The 20,450-nt window shown below is 35.9% G+C and overlaps 3 protein-coding genes and 1 pseudogene across 5 annotated transcripts; 2 read left to right on the top strand and 2 right to left on the bottom strand.

Moving 5' to 3' along the window:
* Positions 1–573: 573 nt before the first annotated feature.
* LOC107938503 (cation-chloride cotransporter 1-like) lies at positions 574–6,744 on the top strand (annotated as a pseudogene).
* Positions 6,745–8,285: 1,541 nt separating this feature from the next.
* On the top strand, positions 8,286–11,534 carry LOC107938512 (cationic amino acid transporter 1). Of its 3 annotated transcripts, XM_016871691.2 has the most exons (4): positions 8,286–8,556; positions 8,652–8,811; positions 8,912–9,327; positions 9,891–11,534. In XM_016871691.2, the coding sequence occupies exons 3-4, from the start codon at positions 8,913–8,915 to the stop codon at positions 11,264–11,266; spliced, it is 1,791 nt and encodes a 596-aa protein (XP_016727180.1). In that variant the 5' UTR covers positions 8,286–8,556; positions 8,652–8,811; position 8,912; the 3' UTR covers positions 11,267–11,534. The 3 variants fall into 3 exon arrangements, with proteins under 3 accessions (XP_016727180.1, XP_016727179.1, XP_016727177.1); XM_016871690.2 differs by lacking the exon at positions 8,652–8,811; XM_016871688.2 differs by lacking the exon at positions 8,652–8,811 and having other exon boundaries at positions 8,307–8,585.
* A 1,625-nt stretch (positions 11,535–13,159) lies between these two features.
* Positions 13,160–15,264, bottom strand: LOC107938513 (probable xyloglucan galactosyltransferase GT17). Its single transcript, XM_016871692.2, has one exon. It carries the CDS (start codon positions 14,775–14,777, stop codon positions 13,350–13,352), a length of 1,428 nt encoding a protein of 475 aa, XP_016727181.1. The 5' UTR covers positions 14,778–15,264; the 3' UTR covers positions 13,160–13,349.
* Positions 15,265–17,371: 2,107 nt separating this feature from the next.
* On the bottom strand, positions 17,372–20,394 carry LOC107938515 (cytochrome c). Its single transcript, XM_016871694.2, has 3 exons — positions 20,224–20,394; positions 19,693–19,826; positions 17,372–17,729 (listed from the first exon to the last, which is right to left on the bottom strand). Exons 1-3 carry the CDS (start codon positions 20,333–20,335, stop codon positions 17,637–17,639), a joined length of 339 nt encoding a protein of 112 aa, XP_016727183.1. The 5' UTR covers positions 20,336–20,394; the 3' UTR covers positions 17,372–17,636.
* Between the last annotated feature and the right edge of the window lie 56 nt (positions 20,395–20,450).

The raw sequence follows: 20,450 nt of genomic DNA, 5'->3' as shown, positions 1-20,450 counted from the left end.
AAAAATTCATCAACGATTATAGGAAATTGCTTTCTCAAATTGCAACACATGAATAAGACTGAAGATATAGGAAATTCATCCGCATAATCCTTTTCTTTCTCCCTCTAATTCTGATCGTAAAAGGAAAATAACTGTTTAACTTAGATTAACATCAGTTATAACATTTTTTTCGCAAAGGATATTAATAATCCTCTTTATGAAAACTATAATATAAAAATTAATTCAAATTTCATTGGCTGCTTTTTGTAGGAATAAAAGTGCCATGCAAAGCCAGCGTCCGCAGTGGACAGATAAGTGTTTGACGGGCGTGCTAGTTTACGTGAATATTGTACGTGACTTAATAATAGATTATGTATCTTCTTTTATAAACTTTGCTTTATAACATGAAAATTTGTAATTTGTAAACGTATATTTTGTTATTTATTTTCAGCAAGAAAAAAAAAAACCCTATGAAATGTCTCCGTTCCCATTTATTTATGTATTTATTTATTCATAGTGTTATTATTAAATAAATAAATAAATAAATAAATAAAATCCAATTTCATGATCTGTGGCTGCATGCATTGCCCTCTGCCTCCATTTCGTTTCCCTCGCTTTCCTTCCCTCTTCTCTCCGTCATTTACTAATTTGGCATTTCTTTTCGTTTCGTTTCGTTTTTGGATCTGAATACAAGAGAATAAGATCGATATTTTAGTTGGTAACAAAATTTATTCCAAAATGAACACCGATGATTTAGAAGGAGGCGAAGACGATGGCTATAATGCACAAGGCAACCGCAAATACAGCCCCGTCGGGGCACAGGATCGCGCCGTTCTCGAGATGGCCTCCATGGATCCTGGATCTTCTGCCACCGCTTCCCAATCTCCTATCAGGTTATCCACGGCCTCCGCTCTCCTTCTCCTTTTCATGCGGTTGCTTTTTTTTTTCGGTTATCATATTCGATGATTGTGTAATGTAAATGCGTATAATACATTGTCAGGAAAGTAAGAGCTCGAACGCAAGGGAGCATGGATTCCGATGGAAAGGCTCCTGATGTTGTTGGTGGAGACAATGGTCCTCACAGGGAACATAAGTTGGAATTGTTCGGTTTTGATTCTCTTGTCAATATTCTTGGTCTCAAAAGGTACGTGGTTTTGTTTTCATTAATGCTTACTCTTGCTCTTCTTCTTTTTTAACTTCAATGATTAGAACTTAGGGGATGAATGTTAGTAAATTGATTATTTAATATCTCTAAGAGTAACAACTGAATAATTTGTGGTGCCTGGACAATTTTCCCTCACGCTTTGTTTTCTATTTTCTTTTTAAATTTGTGATTATTACCAGCTTTTGACTTGTTTTTCAGTATGACACAAGAGCAAGTTCTTGCACCTTCTAGCCCCAGAGATAATGAAGTTGTTTCCATCACCGGTGGGGATCCAACGGTAAGCTGTGTTTTTACATTAGCATGATTACTTACACTAGTACCAGCTTGCATTATTTGGCAATCTTTTATCATTGTAGATGTTTGGTTTTTTCTTACTAATTGTTCTACCAACAGTAGTTTCAATGAATAATATTCTTTGCATGAACACTTTTGGGAACAGCTTCATTCGGGAACAATCTCGTTGGGAATAACTCTACCTTGGGAATAACCTTGAAAGGTTGGTAGGATTTTTAGGTTGTTCCACTTTTGAGAAGCCTTAAAGAGCATGGCTTGGAGGCTCAGATTCAGATACTGTTTAGAAGTTCACTTCATAATCTTTCTTTGGAATACAAGTGCTTCCTTATTTCTTCATTGAGTGAATGGTACACTTGCGCCTAAAACCTTTCTTGCCGAAATGTTTGAAATTCTGTTGACGGTGTATTGGGAAATTAATCTATGTGGATGTTGAACAAAGGAAGTGATAATTTCCTTGAATTAGTCCTGCCTGTCAAGTATGTCCAAAAAAGTTGAAATATTGACAAGCATTGAGAAATTTATTAATGTGCAAGTATGCAACAGTTTTTCTTTGAATTGCTATTGACCATATTGTTCTTTCGCTTCTCCTTCTCTTTCTTAATGAAACATAGCAGTCTTTACTTTACTGCCTTCTCATGCCGTTCCATGTTCTGTGCATACATCATGCAGCCCTCTGGTGTCAAAATGGGTACAATGATGGGGGTGTTTGTCCCATGCTTACAAAGTATTTTGGGGATTATCTACTATATCCGCTTTTCTTGGTAAGTTCCTTTTCTCTGATGTTAATATTTTAACTTACACAGCTCCATTTTCATCTCAGTATGTATGTGCATGAAAATGTAAACGAATCCGTGCTCTGTTTTTAATTGTTGGTGCTGTTTTTGAATTGGAAGCTGAGCTTCTTCTTGATAATTTGAATTTTACAAGACTTTGTTGTGCTATATTGGATATTTGTATTACAGGCTTGTTATGGGCCTTCAATTTTAGAAGGATTGGATTGTGCTTTCTGTCAAGATAAAAGGAATCAATTATGACTTGCATCATTGAATAGTAATATATGTATTAAAATAAGTAGATTTTGTAATTTCAGTTGCTAAGGTTCATTTATGAGAAATGCAGGATAATTGGCATGGGAGGCATTGCGGATTCACTGCTGTTGGTATCGCTTTGTGGTCTGTGTACTTTCTTGACAGGATTATCATTGAGTGCTATTGCTACTAATGGTGCCATGAAGGTACACATTATTTATAATTATATATCCTTCACGATCAGTTTTCAGTTGACATGTGACTCTGATATCATAGTCATTTTGATGCCTTAAGGGAATGGTTTAATTTTGAGTAAAATTCGTGTTGCTACCTTGATTGAGATTCTTTCCTTATATAACTATGTGGCGGTATTTAGCGGCTTTCTCATCAATTACTGCTAGGGTGGTGGTCCATATTATCTCATTGGTCGAGCACTTGGTCCTGAGGTTGGAGTTAGCATTGGATTATGTTTCTTCCTTGGCAACGCGGTTGCAGCAGCTCTGTAAGTGTATCTTCCGGTCCTTTCTTCTATTTTTTTAATGCTATTCTGTGAATAGCTCAAGGACATAATATAATGGAATTGCTCAGCATGAATTCTGCTTTCTTGATAGCATAAAATTTCAAGTATTTAACAACATTTTCTACTCATGCTAGTACTTGTATCTTATATGTTCTTTTGGTTGTGGTTGTAGTTATGTGTTGGGAGCTGTAGAAACATTTCTGAAAGCTCTCCCTTCTGCTGGGTTTTTTACTGGTAATGATTGATTGCTATCGACAGGAAATGACATTTTTTTTTATCTTTATAATATTTTTTTCCCTTTTTCTAATTTATTGATTACTTTTAAAGATTTCGAGGCTATGCTAAAAAGAATCTTGTTCCAATTCATTTTTAATATCCTCCTGCTTGCACTGCAGAAACCAGTACAAAGGTGAATGGCTCCTTATCGAAACCAATACAGACTATAAGTACACATGACTTACAAATTTATGGGCTTGTTGTGACTGTCATCCTATGCATTATTGTGTTTGGTGGGGTGAAAATGATTAATCGGGTTGCCCCTGTCTTCCTTATACCTGTTTTGTTGTCAGTACTTTGCATATTTATCGGGATTTTTATGGCGAAGAAGGATGATCCTGATAGTGAGTTTCTTCTTCATAATCATTTTGCCCCCTCTCTCTCTCTCTCTCTCTCTCTCTCTCTCACACACACACACACACACTCTCTCTTACATATCAGAGAATTACCAGTGGAGGTGATTCCTCAAGTATGAATACAACAGTGGCATATTGCTTGGTGCAAGCCATACGCCATTGCTCAAAATCAATCTGAATCCCCCTTGTTGAGTGTTCATGTTTTTCTTGTCATTATGTATTTGTGAAACATGTTATTTTGGTTATTTTTGATACAGCTGGAATTACGGGCTTGAGTGCGGACAGCTTTAAGGATAACTGGGATTCAATGTATCAGAATACTAACAGTGATGGGATCCCTGATCGTGATGGAAAGGTGTACTGGAACTTCAAGTAAGAATCTTCAAGGTTCATAGGATTTTAGTTACTAGAGTGAAATTTTCTTGTGCTGTGAAGTTGTACATGATCAAAGAATCTTCTTTGTACCAACCTGTTGTTGATCCTAAAGATGATATAGCAGTATAGCTCAAATAAGTGCACAGTCACCTACTTGTATTGAAAAACTTGTTTAATAATGGAGGTCTAGATGAGAACAGATCCCAAGTATAATTGGTAGTCATGCTGCTGGTCCAAAAGAATAAAACAAGTTAATCTCTCCCTCTACCTTTCTAATTATCCAAGAAAAAGCAGGAAAAAGTTGTTTCCAACTGTCAAGTTTTGATATGTGATATCCACATATTTTTTTTAAATCTGATGAAAACGATGATTTTCTCTGCTGAAGTTTCTAAATCCTTCTGTTTATATGCTTCTTCAGTGCATTGGTCGGTCTCTTTTTCCCAGCTGTAACTGGAATCATGGCAGGTTCAAATCGATCAGCTTCGCTTAAAGATACTCAGCGTTCAATCCCCATTGGAACATTGTCAGCCACACTGGTCACTACTCTTCTCTATTTAGTTTCTGTCTTCCTTTTTGGAGCTGTTGCCAACAGAGAAAAGCTTTTGACTGACAGGTACAAATTTTCCAGTCTCACGTTAACATTCTCCATGGATTCAGCTTGCTATGTTTTCATTGTTCATTCTTTTTTCAAGAATTTATGTTTTAGAGATATTATTCTAATGCTAAACTACATTTGGTGCAGGCTACTTACTGCTACCATAGCTTGGCCTTTCCCAGTTCTCATTCGTGTTGGAATTATTCTTTCAACTTTAGGTGCAGCTCTTCAAAGCTTGACTGGTGCCCCTCGCCTTCTTGCAGCAATAGCCAATGATGATATTCTTCCTGTTCTCAATTGCTTCAGAGTTGCAGATACCAGTGAGCCTCACATAGCTACACTCTTTACTACGGTTATCTGTATGGGATGTGTTGTTATTGGGAATCTGGATCTTATCACACCAACTGTAACTATGTTTTTCCTTCTATGTTATTCGGGTGTGAACTTGTCTTGCTTCCTTTTGGATCTTTTAGATGCACCTAGTTGGCGTCCTAGGTGGAAATTTCACCATTGGCTCCTGTCTCTACTCGGAGCATTACTTTGTGTAGGTATGTTTCATTATATATAGTGCATTGTCGGTTTTAACATTGTGTCCCATTTAGTTGAGAAATTCCTGTATATTAGCATGCAAATTTTGCACTGTATTTAATTGGAGGCCAATTCTCACAGCTGTTCTGTTTGCTTTTGTTTATTGCAGTGATAATGTTCTTGATTTCATGGCTATTCACTGTTGTTTCTCTAGCCCTTGCCAGCCTTATATATTATTATGTGAGCATTAAAGGAAAAGCTGGGGACTGGGGGACGGTTTCAAAAGTGCATACTTTCAACTAGCCCTTCGTAGCCTTAGATCTCTGGGAGGTACTGTAATATCTGTGTGTATATGCATGTTCCACTTCTATTTTGTTCATATAGTCATGACTATGCCTCTTGTTTTCCTGTATTGGACCCTTTGTTTTGTTTTGCAGCAAAGCAAGTTCATCCAAAGAACTGGTATCCCATTCCTCTCATATTCTGCCGGCCTTGGGGTAAGCTGCCAGAAAATGTACCTTGCCATCCAAAACTTGCTGATTTTGCCAACTGTATGAAGAAGAAAGGCCGTGGAATGTCCATTTTTGTAAACATTCTAGATGGAGACTATCATGAATGTGCTGAAGATGCCAAAGAAGCCTGCAAACAGCTTGATACCTACATTAACTACAAGAACTGTGAAGGTGTTGCAGAAATAGTCGTAGCGACCAATATGACTGAAGGCTTCCGTGGAATTGTGCAGACCATGGGTCTTGGCAACCTCAAGCCCAATATCGTAGTTGTGCGGTACCCGGAAATATGGCGTCGCGAGAACTTAAAAGAAATCCCAACCAGATTTGTTGGTATAATTAATGACTGTATTGTAGCAAACAAGGCAGTTGTCATTGTCAAAGGCCTCGATGAATGGCCAAATGAGTATCAAAGGCAATACGGTAGCATCGATCTGTATTGGATTGTAAGAGATGGTGGTCTCATGCTTCTTCTGTCACAACTTCTTCTTACGAAAGAGAGCTTTGAGAGCTGTAAGATTCAGGTCTTCTGCATTGCGGAGGAAGATTCAGATGCAGAGTGCCTCAAGGCTGACGTGAAGAAGTTCCTATACGATCTTCGGTTGCAAGCCGAAGTGATTGTTATAACGATCAAGTCATGGGATGTAGAGGGTGGATCTCAGCAAGATGACTCAATAGAAGCATTCAATGATGCTCGGAAACGGGTAGCTAGTTACTTGGCAGAACTAAAGGAAGCAGCAAAAAGAGAAGGAACCCCATTGATGGCTGATGGAAAGGCTGTAGTTGTGGATGAGCAACAAGTGGAGAAGTTTCTGTATACAACTCTGAAGCTGAATACGACAATATTAAGATATTCTAGAATGGCAGCAGTGGTGCTTGTAAGCTTACCACCACCTCCCATCAACCACCCAGCCTACTGCTACATGGAGTATATGGATTTGTTGGTAGGAAATGTGCAGAGGCTTTTAATGGTAAGAGGATATCGCAGAGATGTTGTAACTCTATTCACTTAGTTTTCCCCAGGATTATATATATTTATATCATCAGTGTAATTTGTGTTTACTGTTCATATAGGTGCTTTTTACCCTTCTTTCTTGTAGTCAAAAAAGTGTTACATAACGTTCCTTCTCTTAATCCATTCTATTTCTATTTCCTATTGACGACAATTTGTTGCTTCTTTAATGCATAAAGGAGAAAAACAAAGAAAAAAATTTCCGAGTTTCCATTTCTTATGGTATAATAATTCCATCGAGAATCAAGTTTGTGTATTGTTTTTGACATTTTGTTGCCTTTTTTCTCTTGTTTCCTTTGCACTTTTGCAGTTTACGGTTAGGTTCACATTGAAATTCCAACTATGGGGCTCAAAGCCCGTTTCACATAGTTGCCAACTTGGGCTATCTGCATTCCCACTCTGACAGACCATGCAATTTTCTTTAATTAATATCTATAAATTTAAGATAAATAAATATAAAAGTGGGAGAAGACTCGGGCTGGCCGCAACACTCATATTAGTTGACGAAATGGAAATACTACATTAAATTTCTTACTTTGGGCGTTTGTTTACGTTCAATACTCCAAATACTACTACTTGTTTTAGTGGGTAAAATTACTATAAAAGTAATTGGATTATATTTTACCCTTCTAGTAATAAAATTTTTTATATTAAATTAAAAAATAAATTAATTATTCTGTTAAAAAGTCATCCTTCAATCTGGTTATTAAGTTAATTTTTAACGATAAAAAAAATTTAATATAAAAATATTAATTTATCCCTTAATCAAACATACAAAAATTAATTTATTTAATTTTTAAATAAAAAAGTTGTTAATATATCCCATAATTCTATTAAACCTACCTCTCTACGTATCTCTTTCCCTATCTTTTTCTTTAGTATTTAAAGCCCATCAAATTGCCAACCCCAGGTATATACGATAATTATGGGGATGAAGTTGCTGGTTTTGAAATTGTGAAATCAGCTGGCTTTTGTCCTGTTTTCACATTAATCAAGTCAACACCTCCATTTCCCACCAACAGTCTCCCTTACTATCATTTAATAATTTTATTAGAAGATAACAAGGTCTTCTTTCCAATGACATGTACATTTGACTTTCTTTGTATAGAATTAAATATATTAAAGTTATATGACTTAAATTTGAGTTAAAGAAATAATAAATTAATAAAATTAAGATATCTGTATAAATTATATAGGATAAGTAGAATTTATATAGAATTATATTTTGTCTATTTGAATTTGATTAGTATAAAATTTTTCAATCGTTAAATAGATGTAGTCGAAATTCTTCTTATCTCATTCCGTTTTTAATATTACTAAATTTATCTTTCTCACAGTAATTTTTTCTCGAAAAAATTTTCAGATAAAATTTATGTATTATTTTATATTTTCAACATTAGATTTAACAGTATGCAGAGATTACTAGGTGAATTAAACCAACCAACAATTAGACACTCTATCTCTCTTTTTATTTATTAACGAATGAAGAGTCTAAATAACAAAATTTTGCGAGTAAAGATCGGAGGTGAGGTGTAGATCAATTAGCAGCTCGACATGTAAGATCAGAACCAAATACAAAAATAATACATTACGTTACCGAGTATATAGCCCAAATATGTGCTTGCTTCTCCCACAATTGCTCTTCGTTCGTAGTTACTTATATTCACCATCACCATTCACCAGAAACAAATATAAATACACTCTTACACAACTTGATAGCCAGCTGTCTGTTGACTCTCGTTATTAACCGTAAACAGCCTGTACCTTCTTCACTCTTACACCCAACACCAAATATAAATACACTTCTCACACCTTCACGTGCTGTCACAGATTTCCCGCCTTCAACACCTCTTTTTTCTTCCTTCCTTCTTCTATACTGTACCGTCGCCGGCGACCCATTAAATTCTCGCCTAACACAGGTTATCATCCGTTTTGGATCTTTGTCCAAGTAAGATTTTGATTTTGATAGTTATGCTTTTGCTGATTCCTTTAAATATTATATAATTTATTACAGTGTGGATGCGTTTTGGGAGTATTTTTAGCACTCTTAATAAAGATGTGATTTGGATTTGGATTCCAAATCTTTCTCTTTGTCCTACAAAACTAATTAATTATAAAATCTCTTACTCTTGTCTGTTTGGGTTTCATTTGTAAGAAGATCCTGTTTCATCGAGGTGTGTATATATATATTTTCTGTTTGGTTTATGAGAAAGTGTGAGAAAATTAATTGAATTTTTTTTCCCTTTTTGATTAAAAATTTGTGGTGGAAAATAGGATGGGGTTGGACGGTCCAACTGGAAACGAAGGTGTGAGGAGACGAGGATGTTCATGCACCAAAGATGATTTTCTTCCAGAGGAGTCATTTAAGAGCTGGGGTAATTATGTCCAAGCACTTCAGCAAACTCCGAGAAGGTTTATGGATCGGGTATTCACCCGATCACTTGACTCAACGGAACTCCATGAAATCAAGGCTCGGAGCCAGCATGAAATGAAGAAGACCCTCTCCTGGTGGGACCTCATATGGTTCGGTATCGGGGCCGTCATTGGCGCCGGCATTTTCGTACTTACCGGACTCCAAGCTAGAGAAGTTTCAGGCCCCGCTGTGGTTATATCCTACGTGGTGTCCGGTATCTCGGCCATGCTTTCTGTATTTTGCTACACTGAATTCGCTGTTGAAATCCCTGTTGCGGGTAAGATATAAGTAAAGTTTTGATCTTAAATTTATTAACTGGGATTTTTATTTATCTTTTTAAATCTCTAATATAGAATTCCGAAATTTTTTCCAATTTGTTTGGATAATTGCTGGGATTCGACTTTATCTGTATAAACTTTGAGGAATCTAAAAAAAATAGCTGTAAAGAATCTGGCTGAATATTCAATATCCGTCCATTTTCGGCATGTAGTGTAGGAAAGCTGACTTTTGACTTTTCATGGAAAAAAAAAAAGGCAATTTGCTAGCTGGAAATGGGACCCAGATAGTGTACGAAAAGTCCTACTTTGATAAGAACCCTTACACATACGTTATCGACTATAAAGTGTTCTTTTACCAGTAAATTGCCTACTGTAGCATAATCTTTGACTAATGTTTGTAAAATCTTTATTTATATAGTTATAATATGTTTAATTATATGCCAAGCTTGATACCATAGAATGGGATTCACATTTCATTGAATGGGATTTGGATTACAAATTTTGGATATTTATTCACGGGAATACACATGACTTGGCAAATTTGCAAAATTTACCTTTTCAGGTGGCTCATTTGCCTACCTTAGAGTGGAGTTGGGTGATTTCATGGCCTTCATTGCTGCCGGTAACATTCTCTTGGAGTATGTTATTGGAGGTGCTGCGGTGGCTCGGTCATGGACTTCCTATTTTGCCACCCTCTGCAATCACAAACCCGAAGATTTCCGCATCATAGTCCACAGCATGTCCGAGGATTATGGCCATCTTGATCCTATTGCAGTTGTTGTTGTATGTGTCATCTGTGTCCTTGCAGTACTTAGCACCAAGGGCTCATCACGCTTCAATTACATTGCTTCCATCATCCATGTTATAGTCATTCTCTTCATAATCATTGCTGGTTTCTCGAAAGCGGATGCCAAAAACTATAGTGATTTTATGCCCTTTGGCATTCGCGGAGTCTTCAAGTCTTCGGCTGTGCTTTACTTCGCCTATGTTGGTTTCGATGCTGTTTCAACGATGGCCGAAGAGACTAAGAACCCTGCTCACGATATCCCTATTGGTCTTGTTGGATCCATGGTAATAACCACAGCTGCATATTGTTTGCTTGCTGTAGCATTGTGCTTAATGCAACCGTTCCGTGAGATTAATGCGGATGCCCCATTTTCAGTAGCATTTGAAGCTGTTGGGATGTCATGGGCTAAATACATTGTTGCTGCCGGTGCATTGAAAGGCATGACAACTGTTTTACTCGTTGGTGCCGTTGGTCAAGCACGATATCTCACACATATTGCACGAACCCACATGATGCCACCATGGCTTGCACAAGTGCATCCCAAGACTGGAACACCAATTAATGCTACCGTTGTCATGCTTTCCGCAACGGCAATTATTGCTTTCTTCACAGAACTTGATATTCTTGCCAATCTTCTATCGATATCAACATTATTAATCTTCACGCTTGTGGCCCTGGCGCTTCTTGTTCGTCGATATTACGTCAGTGGTGAGACAACTACAGCAAACCGCAACAAACTAGTTGCTTACATCGTGCTTATTCTTGCATCTTCAATCGCAACAGCTGCTTATTGGGGTCTGAGTGACAACGATGATTGGATTTCTTACGTGATTACCGTGCCAATTTGGTTCTCAGCTACTCTAGCACTTCATGTTGCTGTTCCTCGTGCTAGGAATCCAAAACTCTGGGGTGTACCGTTGGTACCATGGTTGCCATCGGCTTCCATTGCTATAAACATATTCCTACTAGGGTCAATAGACGGGGCATCCTTCGCAAGGTTCGGTATATGGACTGTTGTGCTGCTGTTGTACTATTTCTTCTTTGGATTACATGCTTCATACGATACAGCAAAGGAAGCAGCAGAGAATAAGATGGGAGATGGTTTGAAGAAAGTGGAAGAAGGTGTTAAAGTTTCTTCAGAGGCCCAATGAGTTGCCCTTTAAATTACAAAAAGGTAGCAAACCAGCAATTCTCCTCTTAGCGTTCCACAAGTTTCTTCAATACTTCACTCATCAGTGTGCAGATCTTTTGTTTTTCTGTGAATATCTTTGGTTGAAATTTATATTTCCACGAAGAAAAATGTGTTTGATCTTTGAACATTGTACTCAAGCATGCATTCCAAAATTGTGAACTCAAGAAATTAATATCTGCAGGAAATTTGTGAATGAAGTTAGTAGTAGTACTTGATTAGTGTTTTAACCTTACTCTTTGATCTGTTTGGTTTGGATTCACCTTGGGAAATTATGCAAACAGGTAGGTGGCAGATGAACTTATGGATTATGACCCACAGTTTTTATTAACCATATGAAAATAATTGTACAGTGTTTAAATTAAATGGCAATATGCAGAGGCCTTAAGTAATGAATTACAGGCTCAATAAAAAAGGAGGATTAGTAGTATTGGGCTTGTAGTTACATTGTACAATTCAACTAATAAAAAAAAAAAGGCCAATGGATTCTCTCAAACTTTTTAAGTTGGATGGATAGGTAGCTTTATTAGGTTATAGTTGGAGTATAGACTGGATGATAGAAGTAGTATTTGGGTCCATGGTGGCCGAGGGACAAAGAGATTGGTCTAAGCTTCCCAATGATATGGTCGGATACATAGTCATAGTGGGGAAACTTCATTGGTCGGATCGAATCCTAATGAGTGCAGTTTGCAAGAGTTGGAACCAGGTATCTCTTGATGTGATAATGATTCCCAACATTGATGATGCTTCATGCGTATGGAGCTGATGTGGATATGGGATTAATAATTGTGTGGTTGGTTCAATAATGCTTAGGCAGACCTTGTCGTTCAAAACCATATATATCGACAAAGGTATCAGGGGAGAAGAGCAAGTTATGTTTTGTGAGTCTCAATCCGGTAATATTAGATACGGTTGGGTGCCAATGCCTAAGGACATGTTACCCTATCTATGGCACCCTCTTGAGGACCACATTTCACTTGAGTTCAGCATATTCGGAGTGTTTTGTTTTCACTTTGCACAGAAAAAACAATCAGTAAATTTCGGCCAGGAGACAAAAGTTGCAAGACATTTAACTTACTACAAGATAACCATGATCATGGATTCATGGTTATTGTTAACCATTAAGTGCAATTTAACTGGATGTCACATATGTTATTGGGTGTATTTAATATATATATAGTTTTCATCGTAGCTAAATGCAACTAGATGTAACTATCTTTTATCATATTGTTAGAAGGATGTTGAATATCTTGTAATACAAATCAATTTTCTCTACATTCATTTTCACACACAGTGCATCGAGTGTATTTAATATTGGTCTTGAATAATGGACCTTGCTTGTGAAAGGTTGGCCACAACCAAATTCACATTGGCAAACTGTTTGGTTGATGACAACATTCTTGAAAAAGTCAACTATAAAAAATTTAATCTTTAAAAACTGATCAAAAATTATATAAATATAAAAATTTGCTATGAACACGTAAAAGTTTTCAAAATCCATCAATTAAAGGTAGAGGGCCCCCGGTGTACTTTTCATGCCCCATATCATTTACAGTAAACACCAAACCAAACAAAAAGAAGCTGCAAAAACATTTGCTACATATAGTCATCGGTGAATGTCACTTAAAGGTCCCATTGAGACTATTAAATTGATTTGTTTAGTACTTATAATATTTAAAAATATTTACTATTTAAAAAATATTATTTATCGATAGATAGAGTTAATGTTTTCAAATTTTTGACATTTTATATTTAATCATTTTATTAATATAACCACTAAATTAATCTATTTAATAATAATAAAAACTAATTTAACCTAATAGTCATTGGAATAAATATGCAGCGAATCATTGTAAAAAGCAGAAAGAGTGACCACACAGGCTCAGTTATTAATAAAAAATAAAATTTTGGTATGCATATACATTCAATTCAATTCTCATCTCTAAACATACTTTTTCTTTTCCCTTGAATTCAATTCACATCAACTACCTCTACAGTCTACACATACCTTTCTTTTCCTCCAATTTATTATTTTTTATTCCTTATTATATTTTGTCCCTAACATGCTGTGCCAATGCTTGAAGCGCAACGTCGACGGCATCTTCGAAGCCAACATCGCTATGGCTCGCATTAGGGTGTGCGTAAGTGAGCCTTGGGATCATATCAATCACCGTAGCACGCATTGTGTCCACCTCTTCTTTCGGTATCTTCATCAACACCTCTTCTATTCTTTTGCTTTCCTCGCTTTGTTCGTCCATGTAAACCGAGTACTTCGAAGCCTCTTCCGGTAAAAACCAGGAGTACTGTGTGTACGCCGTGTGCCGAGAAAAGAACACCGGAATACAACCGGAAAGTATGGCGTCGAACGTCGACCTTCGGGTGAATGAATCTCCCGGAGCCTGCAAACAAAACCGAGATTCTCTCATCACTTTGAGAATCTCACTAGGGTTATAACACTTGGGGTTGCCATGGTCACATTTGAGTATCTTGCATTGAGTGGACTCCATGCATTGCTTTATCATTTCGTCTCTAATGGCTGCTTTACCAACCCCTTTACGTGGCGCACCAATGAAGGAGAACAAGTAGGGTCGGTTTGACTGTCGCATCATGTTCTGCCACGTCATCATTTGATCTGACGTGGAAGGATGAAAGTATGAAGGGTACGGGATACCGTGTTGGTTTGAACCTTTCCAGGGGTTCCTCTCCACGGTCAGCACCGACATGTTTTTAACACATGGCAGGTTGAGAAGACAGCTTGCCCCGAAGTCAGGTCCACTGTCGGTTCTCATGAAATCCCATGAGGTTCTCCCTAGTGCAAGGAAGTGGTCCTTCCCGTTGTTCTTCCGCCACGTGGGTTGAGCTTGGAGGTAGTCTACCAATTTCACGGCCAATGCGTCGCGAATCGCGTGGTTTGGTTCGCGGAAATTGCTGGACACATGCAGACCGCCGTAGAAAGGTACGTAGAACAAATTGGCCTTGGAAGGATCCCACGTGCGACACGGATGGTTGTCCACACGTGCATGGAATATCATCTCGGCGATGAACTGATGGGTAGCGAACCAGGGGTTTGAGTCACTCGACTGAAGGTCCATGTTGTCCAACGGCTGACCTAGACCATGGTTAGCCACATGCGGACACATATTGGTATAAATATTCAAATGGCTACAGTCATCGAGAAGACCGAGGTTAAATTCTTCCGGCAAATTATACACATAAACCGCGACATTCCCATTACATTTCCCGGCCGATGGCTTTGGGGTGGTGATGGAGAACTTGGTTTGGGTGGGTTTTGTGGGTGGGAACAAAAAGACTTGTAACAAAAACCATAAAGAAAGAAACACCAAAAGAAAGGCAGTGTATCTAAGGTGAGGATTGCCCAAGAACTTGAAGTAGGAATCTCTATTTTTATGGTATTTGACTTTCTCTATCCATTGAGTTGCAGCAGCAGAGGGTTGTTTCTTCGACAGCAACATGGGGAAAGTGACTGAAAACACGGAGACAAAGAGAAGAAATTGCCGCTGCAGCCGACTAGGAATTGAAGGGTAATATAGCAAAGAGAGAAGTAAATTAATAGTCTAAAAACTATTGTTTATCACAAAACACTGAAAGGGAAATCAAAAGGTAGTAGGAAGATGAAAAGAAAACAACACCTAAATTTGATGCGTTAAAGGGTGTATGAGCTGTGTCAGGAATAATTTATATTTGGAGCTTTTAGTCGTCATTGTTTGGTGTAGGGAAGAAAGTGGAAATTAATGGGGAAATAAAAAAGCCAAAAGTGGGGACAAATTTTGAGAGACGACAATTGTATATGGCCAGCTTCTAAGCACATGTAGTTCAATGCGTGTCACCATCTTCCGACGTTGACAACGAAGAAAATAAATATTGCTACGTGATATGTGTGTTGCATCACTTTCAACAAGTTTGGTTTTTTTAATCCTGATTTAATAACTTCCTGTTGTTGCATTGAAAAGTTAGAGGGCTAACCGACAGAGAGAGAAATTAAGTAGAAAGGAACAAACAAGACTCCATTATTTGAAAATTAAATTGAGATTCCTTTAAAAGGAGGGGAAGGAGAATCAGTGAGGGCATTGGTCATGATTCATTCTCCTACCTGGCTAGTTTTTTCATCCTTTTAGAAGTAATTATTCAACCTTATTTGTTTATTATAATTATAATTATTTATAATAAAAAAACATTACATCAAATAATATTAAATAATAAACTTAACCCATAAATAGAAGAATAATGAGTTTCAGTACACTCAATTTTACGTCATCCTGCATTGACAACAATATCCATGTCAATAAAACTAAAACCCAATCAACTCGTACTTATAAATGTAAAAACTGCAACTTTCATAAATATCATTTATTTAGTAGCATAATATTGTGTGCTGTAGGTAAAGCCCACATGAATAAATCTTTCATTATTTATATAGATTAGCTTGATTGTCATTGTAGGCAATATTATAAAATATAGGGCTGTATATGATTAGCTTTAATCAGCTGTATAATATAAAATAATTATATTTATGAAATCATGTAACAAATACAGCCCAACGAGAGAGTTGTTTTTATTTTTGATTGACGAGTACATGTCTTAAATTTTACCTAGTAATTTGAAGTACATCACATGTGAAGTAAATAAAACAAATACACCAACCCCTCCCATTTACTTCAATCGTTCACTGAATATTACAACTTCGGTGCATATGTAAAAGAAAACATGAACAGCCCTCTCATACAAACAAACCTCTTAATAATTACTTAAATCGTTCAATACACATCAGAATTTCGACAACTAACCAATCAGAGGGATGTCAGTGCCGGTCGTGTATTTATTCCATCAAAATTAAATTATGTTATTAGTTGGATTCTTGAATTTTTTAAATTTTTAAATTTTAAGTTTAAATTTAATCAATTTAATAATTATCATTTTATCAGGATTGAAAATTTAGAAGAATATAAAAATTTAAAATAAATAAATTAAAATATAATTATTAAATCTACAATTTACAAGGACTAATGAAAGAATTTAGCCCTTGTTGTTTTCTTTAGGGAGGTAAATAATTTATTTTTAATGCTAGACGAGGGACATACCTCGCCCAAACTCCAGTTTATGATAGAAATGGTAATTTGGATTGTGCATTTAAATAATATAAGGATCAAATTTTTAAATTACTATCCACTATAGATTTGAAGCGGATACGGATAGATGTTTTGAATATCTATTATATGAATCTACATTATTTATTTAGATACGAAGGTGGATGTTGAAGTTTCATGTATTTCAAAAAATCCTACATTATTAAAAAAAAGACCTTGAGACCCTTCTTTACAAGTCATTGTAGTTCATTTCATGCTTTTAACTAATTCAAATTAACTTGCCTTTGCTATATTTAGCCAATGAAACTCCAACAAATACCATGCATGAGAGCCTTCAAAATCATTGACCCAATTAAACATTCTCTTCAGACACTCTGTTTCCAAAAGCTTCTTCTATAATTTGACAGTAATATTCAACCCTTCAAGTAGTAATTCTAATTTTCTAAACCTACCATTTCTAACAATATTCAATTTTGGGTATCCCAAATCCATTAATTACAAAATACCTATAATTGGATATCGTATTTAGAGTCAAATTGTAATATTCAAATTTGAATAATTAAAGAAAAAAAAACCCATTCCTAATATCTGCTGCAATTTAATTGCCATTTGGCAATGTCCTATTTCCTTTATTTATGATTCATTCAAAATTGAGTTACATATGCCATGATATTATTATTCACTACAGCTTCAAATGCAAGTATATGAAAAATATGGTATTCAACCTCTTCCCCATTCACTAGGGGTATGCAATTTTGATGTTCGGATGGACGTAGTTACAAAAACAAGTGTGTTGATTATTATTTGAGCAATAGATGATACCTGAAAACCAATTTAAAAGAGTAATTCACTCTTGAAAAAAGGGTGAGATATTCAATGCCCTAAACAAAGTTCAAATCAATATTTGCACTACACCTACCAGGCTACCAAGCAAATCATCCAAATCCCATCAAGAATTAATATAAACAAGTTATCAGCACCTAACAGTGAAACTGTTGGAGCCTAAATAAATCATGAAAATTTGAAATGCCTCACTTTTCATGTGATTGGTCTTACACAAATCTTTTTCACTACTCGGTTCAACTCCAAAACCCAATTTATATTGGAGCTGTTTTCCTTTTATTATGCGAATCGCCTAGTTTTTATATCATGTAACAAAAAGAAAAAAAAATCATTGATCAAAAACTCTTTCATTTGTTCCAAAATAGCTGATAAAAAGCACACCCATCAGGCAGTTGATTCCTTGAGATAAGCAATGAGATCGGCACGATCCTGTGGCTTCTTCAATCCGGGGAAAACCATCTTTGTCCCAGGAATATACTGCAAAAGCAATTTTAACCCAGCAATTTAGATCAAAACACACTATGTATGGATGGTATAACTGCTTAAACAGGATTTCTTAAACAGCGAACAACACACAACACATTAACCAAAGATGTAAATCTATTGGAAATTAAAAAATAAACAAGTCGGATGAAATACTAGCTTTCTGATCAAATACCGTATCATTGGTTAAAATAATTATTCTAATTGTACAGATAATACACATTCCAGTCAACCAAGCTCAGTTGTATTGATAATACACATTACAGCCATCCGAGACTAATTCTATAGTTTTGTTCACTCACAAATATATGAATTTTACAATTTGACACAAACCCAAGTTGTTAGTTTTTATAAATTCAAGCCTATCTTTCAATATCATGGAAATTACTTTTTCTTAAAAAAATAAAATAAAAGGTTAATTAGAAGAACAAGGAGTATCTCGTTCCAGAAAAAAAGGGTAACTATCATTCCCTTCTCTAATGAATCATATAGTCCTACAACTTCATATACTAATAAGGTTAAAAAGCAATTGCAATTGCAATTGAAATGAATGAAAATTATGAGTTAATGAATCATGTAGTCCTACAACTTCATATACTAATAAGAATAAGGTTAAAAAATGAGTTATAGCTACAATGAAACGATTGAAAAATATGAGTTAATATATGCTCTAAAGTCGGAAAAAAATCATAAAATTAATGAAGAAAAGCAAGTTTCTAGATCTTATAGAAAGGAAATCAGGAATTAAATTCATTATAAGGCTTAATTCTATCCCTTTTAGATGATACTATGTCACCACTTAAACTCGAACCAAGATGCTCTAGCACTACTTCCTAAGAGCAGCATGTATACCGAATTACCGATTTCACCATAGCGGCTTGCTCGAGATCATAATAACCCATTTTTTATTCAATCAAGATCAAAGGTGAAGGGGTCAATTCAATGTCAAATTTATTAGGAAGCATTTTATTTTAATTGATTAATAAACTCAGTGATTTATGTATCATTTTTTTCAATTATCCCTTTACTTAATTAGTTCGTCAACAGATATTTGTTAGTTTGGGTTTTCCTAAAAGATATTATGAGAAGGTACTTTTCTCACAAACCAAGATTCAAATCAAGGCATATCAGCTAAGCTGGTGTTGATATATCTACTTTATACTTAGCTAAAGCCTGTGCACAAGTGTTTTTTTTTTTTTTTGGGAACTAAAACCAGCTAATAACACCAAAAGCAATAAAACCACCGAAATGCAGACATAGTAATAGCTAATTTAAAGCAGCAATAAATAATCAAGAATATGAATAAAAGATATCTTCCTGAACTGAGATAAACTACCTAGAAAGCGTAGCTACAGCAACAGAAGTCAACATCAATGACTACACTACCATCATTTAAGAACAATCTTGTAAGGAATCACCTTTTGATGCTAAACAATAGCAACAAGATATGATTTCTTACGACGCCAGAGTATGCACATCTTTGTACATAAATAACATTCTTACCGCTTTATGTTGTACACCTGAATATTGGCTATCATTTATGTCACTAAGGACCAATGAGTAATAAGCTATTATTAACATTGTGCTGACGACAAGGTAATCATATCAACTACTCTATATCATCAGTTTCTCATGTTGGTTTGACCGTAACACACAGTAGAACCAATCCTATCTTACAGAACTAATCTTTCTCATGTTCTTTTGAAACGCATAATTAGCTAATATTACCAATGAATAATAAAGCCTCTAAATATATGACCCCAAATGGAAGTTCAAAGATAAGCTGCAGAGTTTAACAAGGAAACCTAGCAGCTCTAGTTAATATTATATTTCAAAATCATTATATGATCCATACAATGAAGACACAAAGTCAAGGAATATACTGAGTAGTTACAAACAAACAATAACAAGCACAACCAATTACATACACACACAAAAAGAAAGGAATCCGACATACCTTCTTAGGATTAAGCAAGTAGTCATACAATGTGTTCTCTGACCAAATCACAGCCATATTTTTGTTAGCAGCGGAATAAGAGTATCCCGCAGTTGTGCCGGACTGCCTCCCGAAAAGCCCATTCAAATTTGGCCCTGCAAATTTAAAAATTCTCAACTTATTCTTCCCTAAACTTCAAAAAGTAGTAAAAGCTAAAACATCAAATTGTATCAAGAATAGATCTATATCAACATAGAATCCAGTGTGAATCGCTTTGTTTCAATGCAAATCTAAGTAATCTAGGCACTTAAAAAGTTCTTTTCTTTTTTCAAATTCAAGAGCCTCTATCAGTTCACATATAGGATCTAAAAAGTTACTGAATCTGAGAATAGAAAATGACCAAATAATTCTTACTAAACATTTGAAAGATATGAACATGAAATAAATTTGATATAAGATTGCTAGCATATGATTAACTAACAAAAGCAAAAAGTTAAGAAGTTCGATAAAAATAACTGAATTCAATGAAGAACAAAATCAGATCTGACCGACCTTGCTTGTGACCAGCGCCTTTATCTACGGTGTGACACTGCGCGCACTTGGTTTTGAAGATCTTCTCCCCAGCTTTCGCATTTCCGGGCGGCGCTTGCTCGAATGAAGCCATTGCTTTTCGTTCTTCAAAAGGTTCGGTATCGAAGGATTAGCGGTGGAGCTTTGTTAGGGTATTTTGCGTATTACATAAATAAAGCAAAGCATGTGAATTTATGAAAACACGCGCC

Source organism: Gossypium hirsutum, chromosome A03, assembly GCF_007990345.1.
Source record: "Gossypium hirsutum isolate 1008001.06 chromosome A03, Gossypium_hirsutum_v2.1, whole genome shotgun sequence".
Lineage (NCBI taxonomy): Eukaryota > Viridiplantae > Streptophyta > Magnoliopsida > Malvales > Malvaceae > Gossypium > Gossypium hirsutum.
Note: the sequence above shows the minus strand (reverse complement) of the source record. Positions and strands in the feature narration are given on the sequence as shown.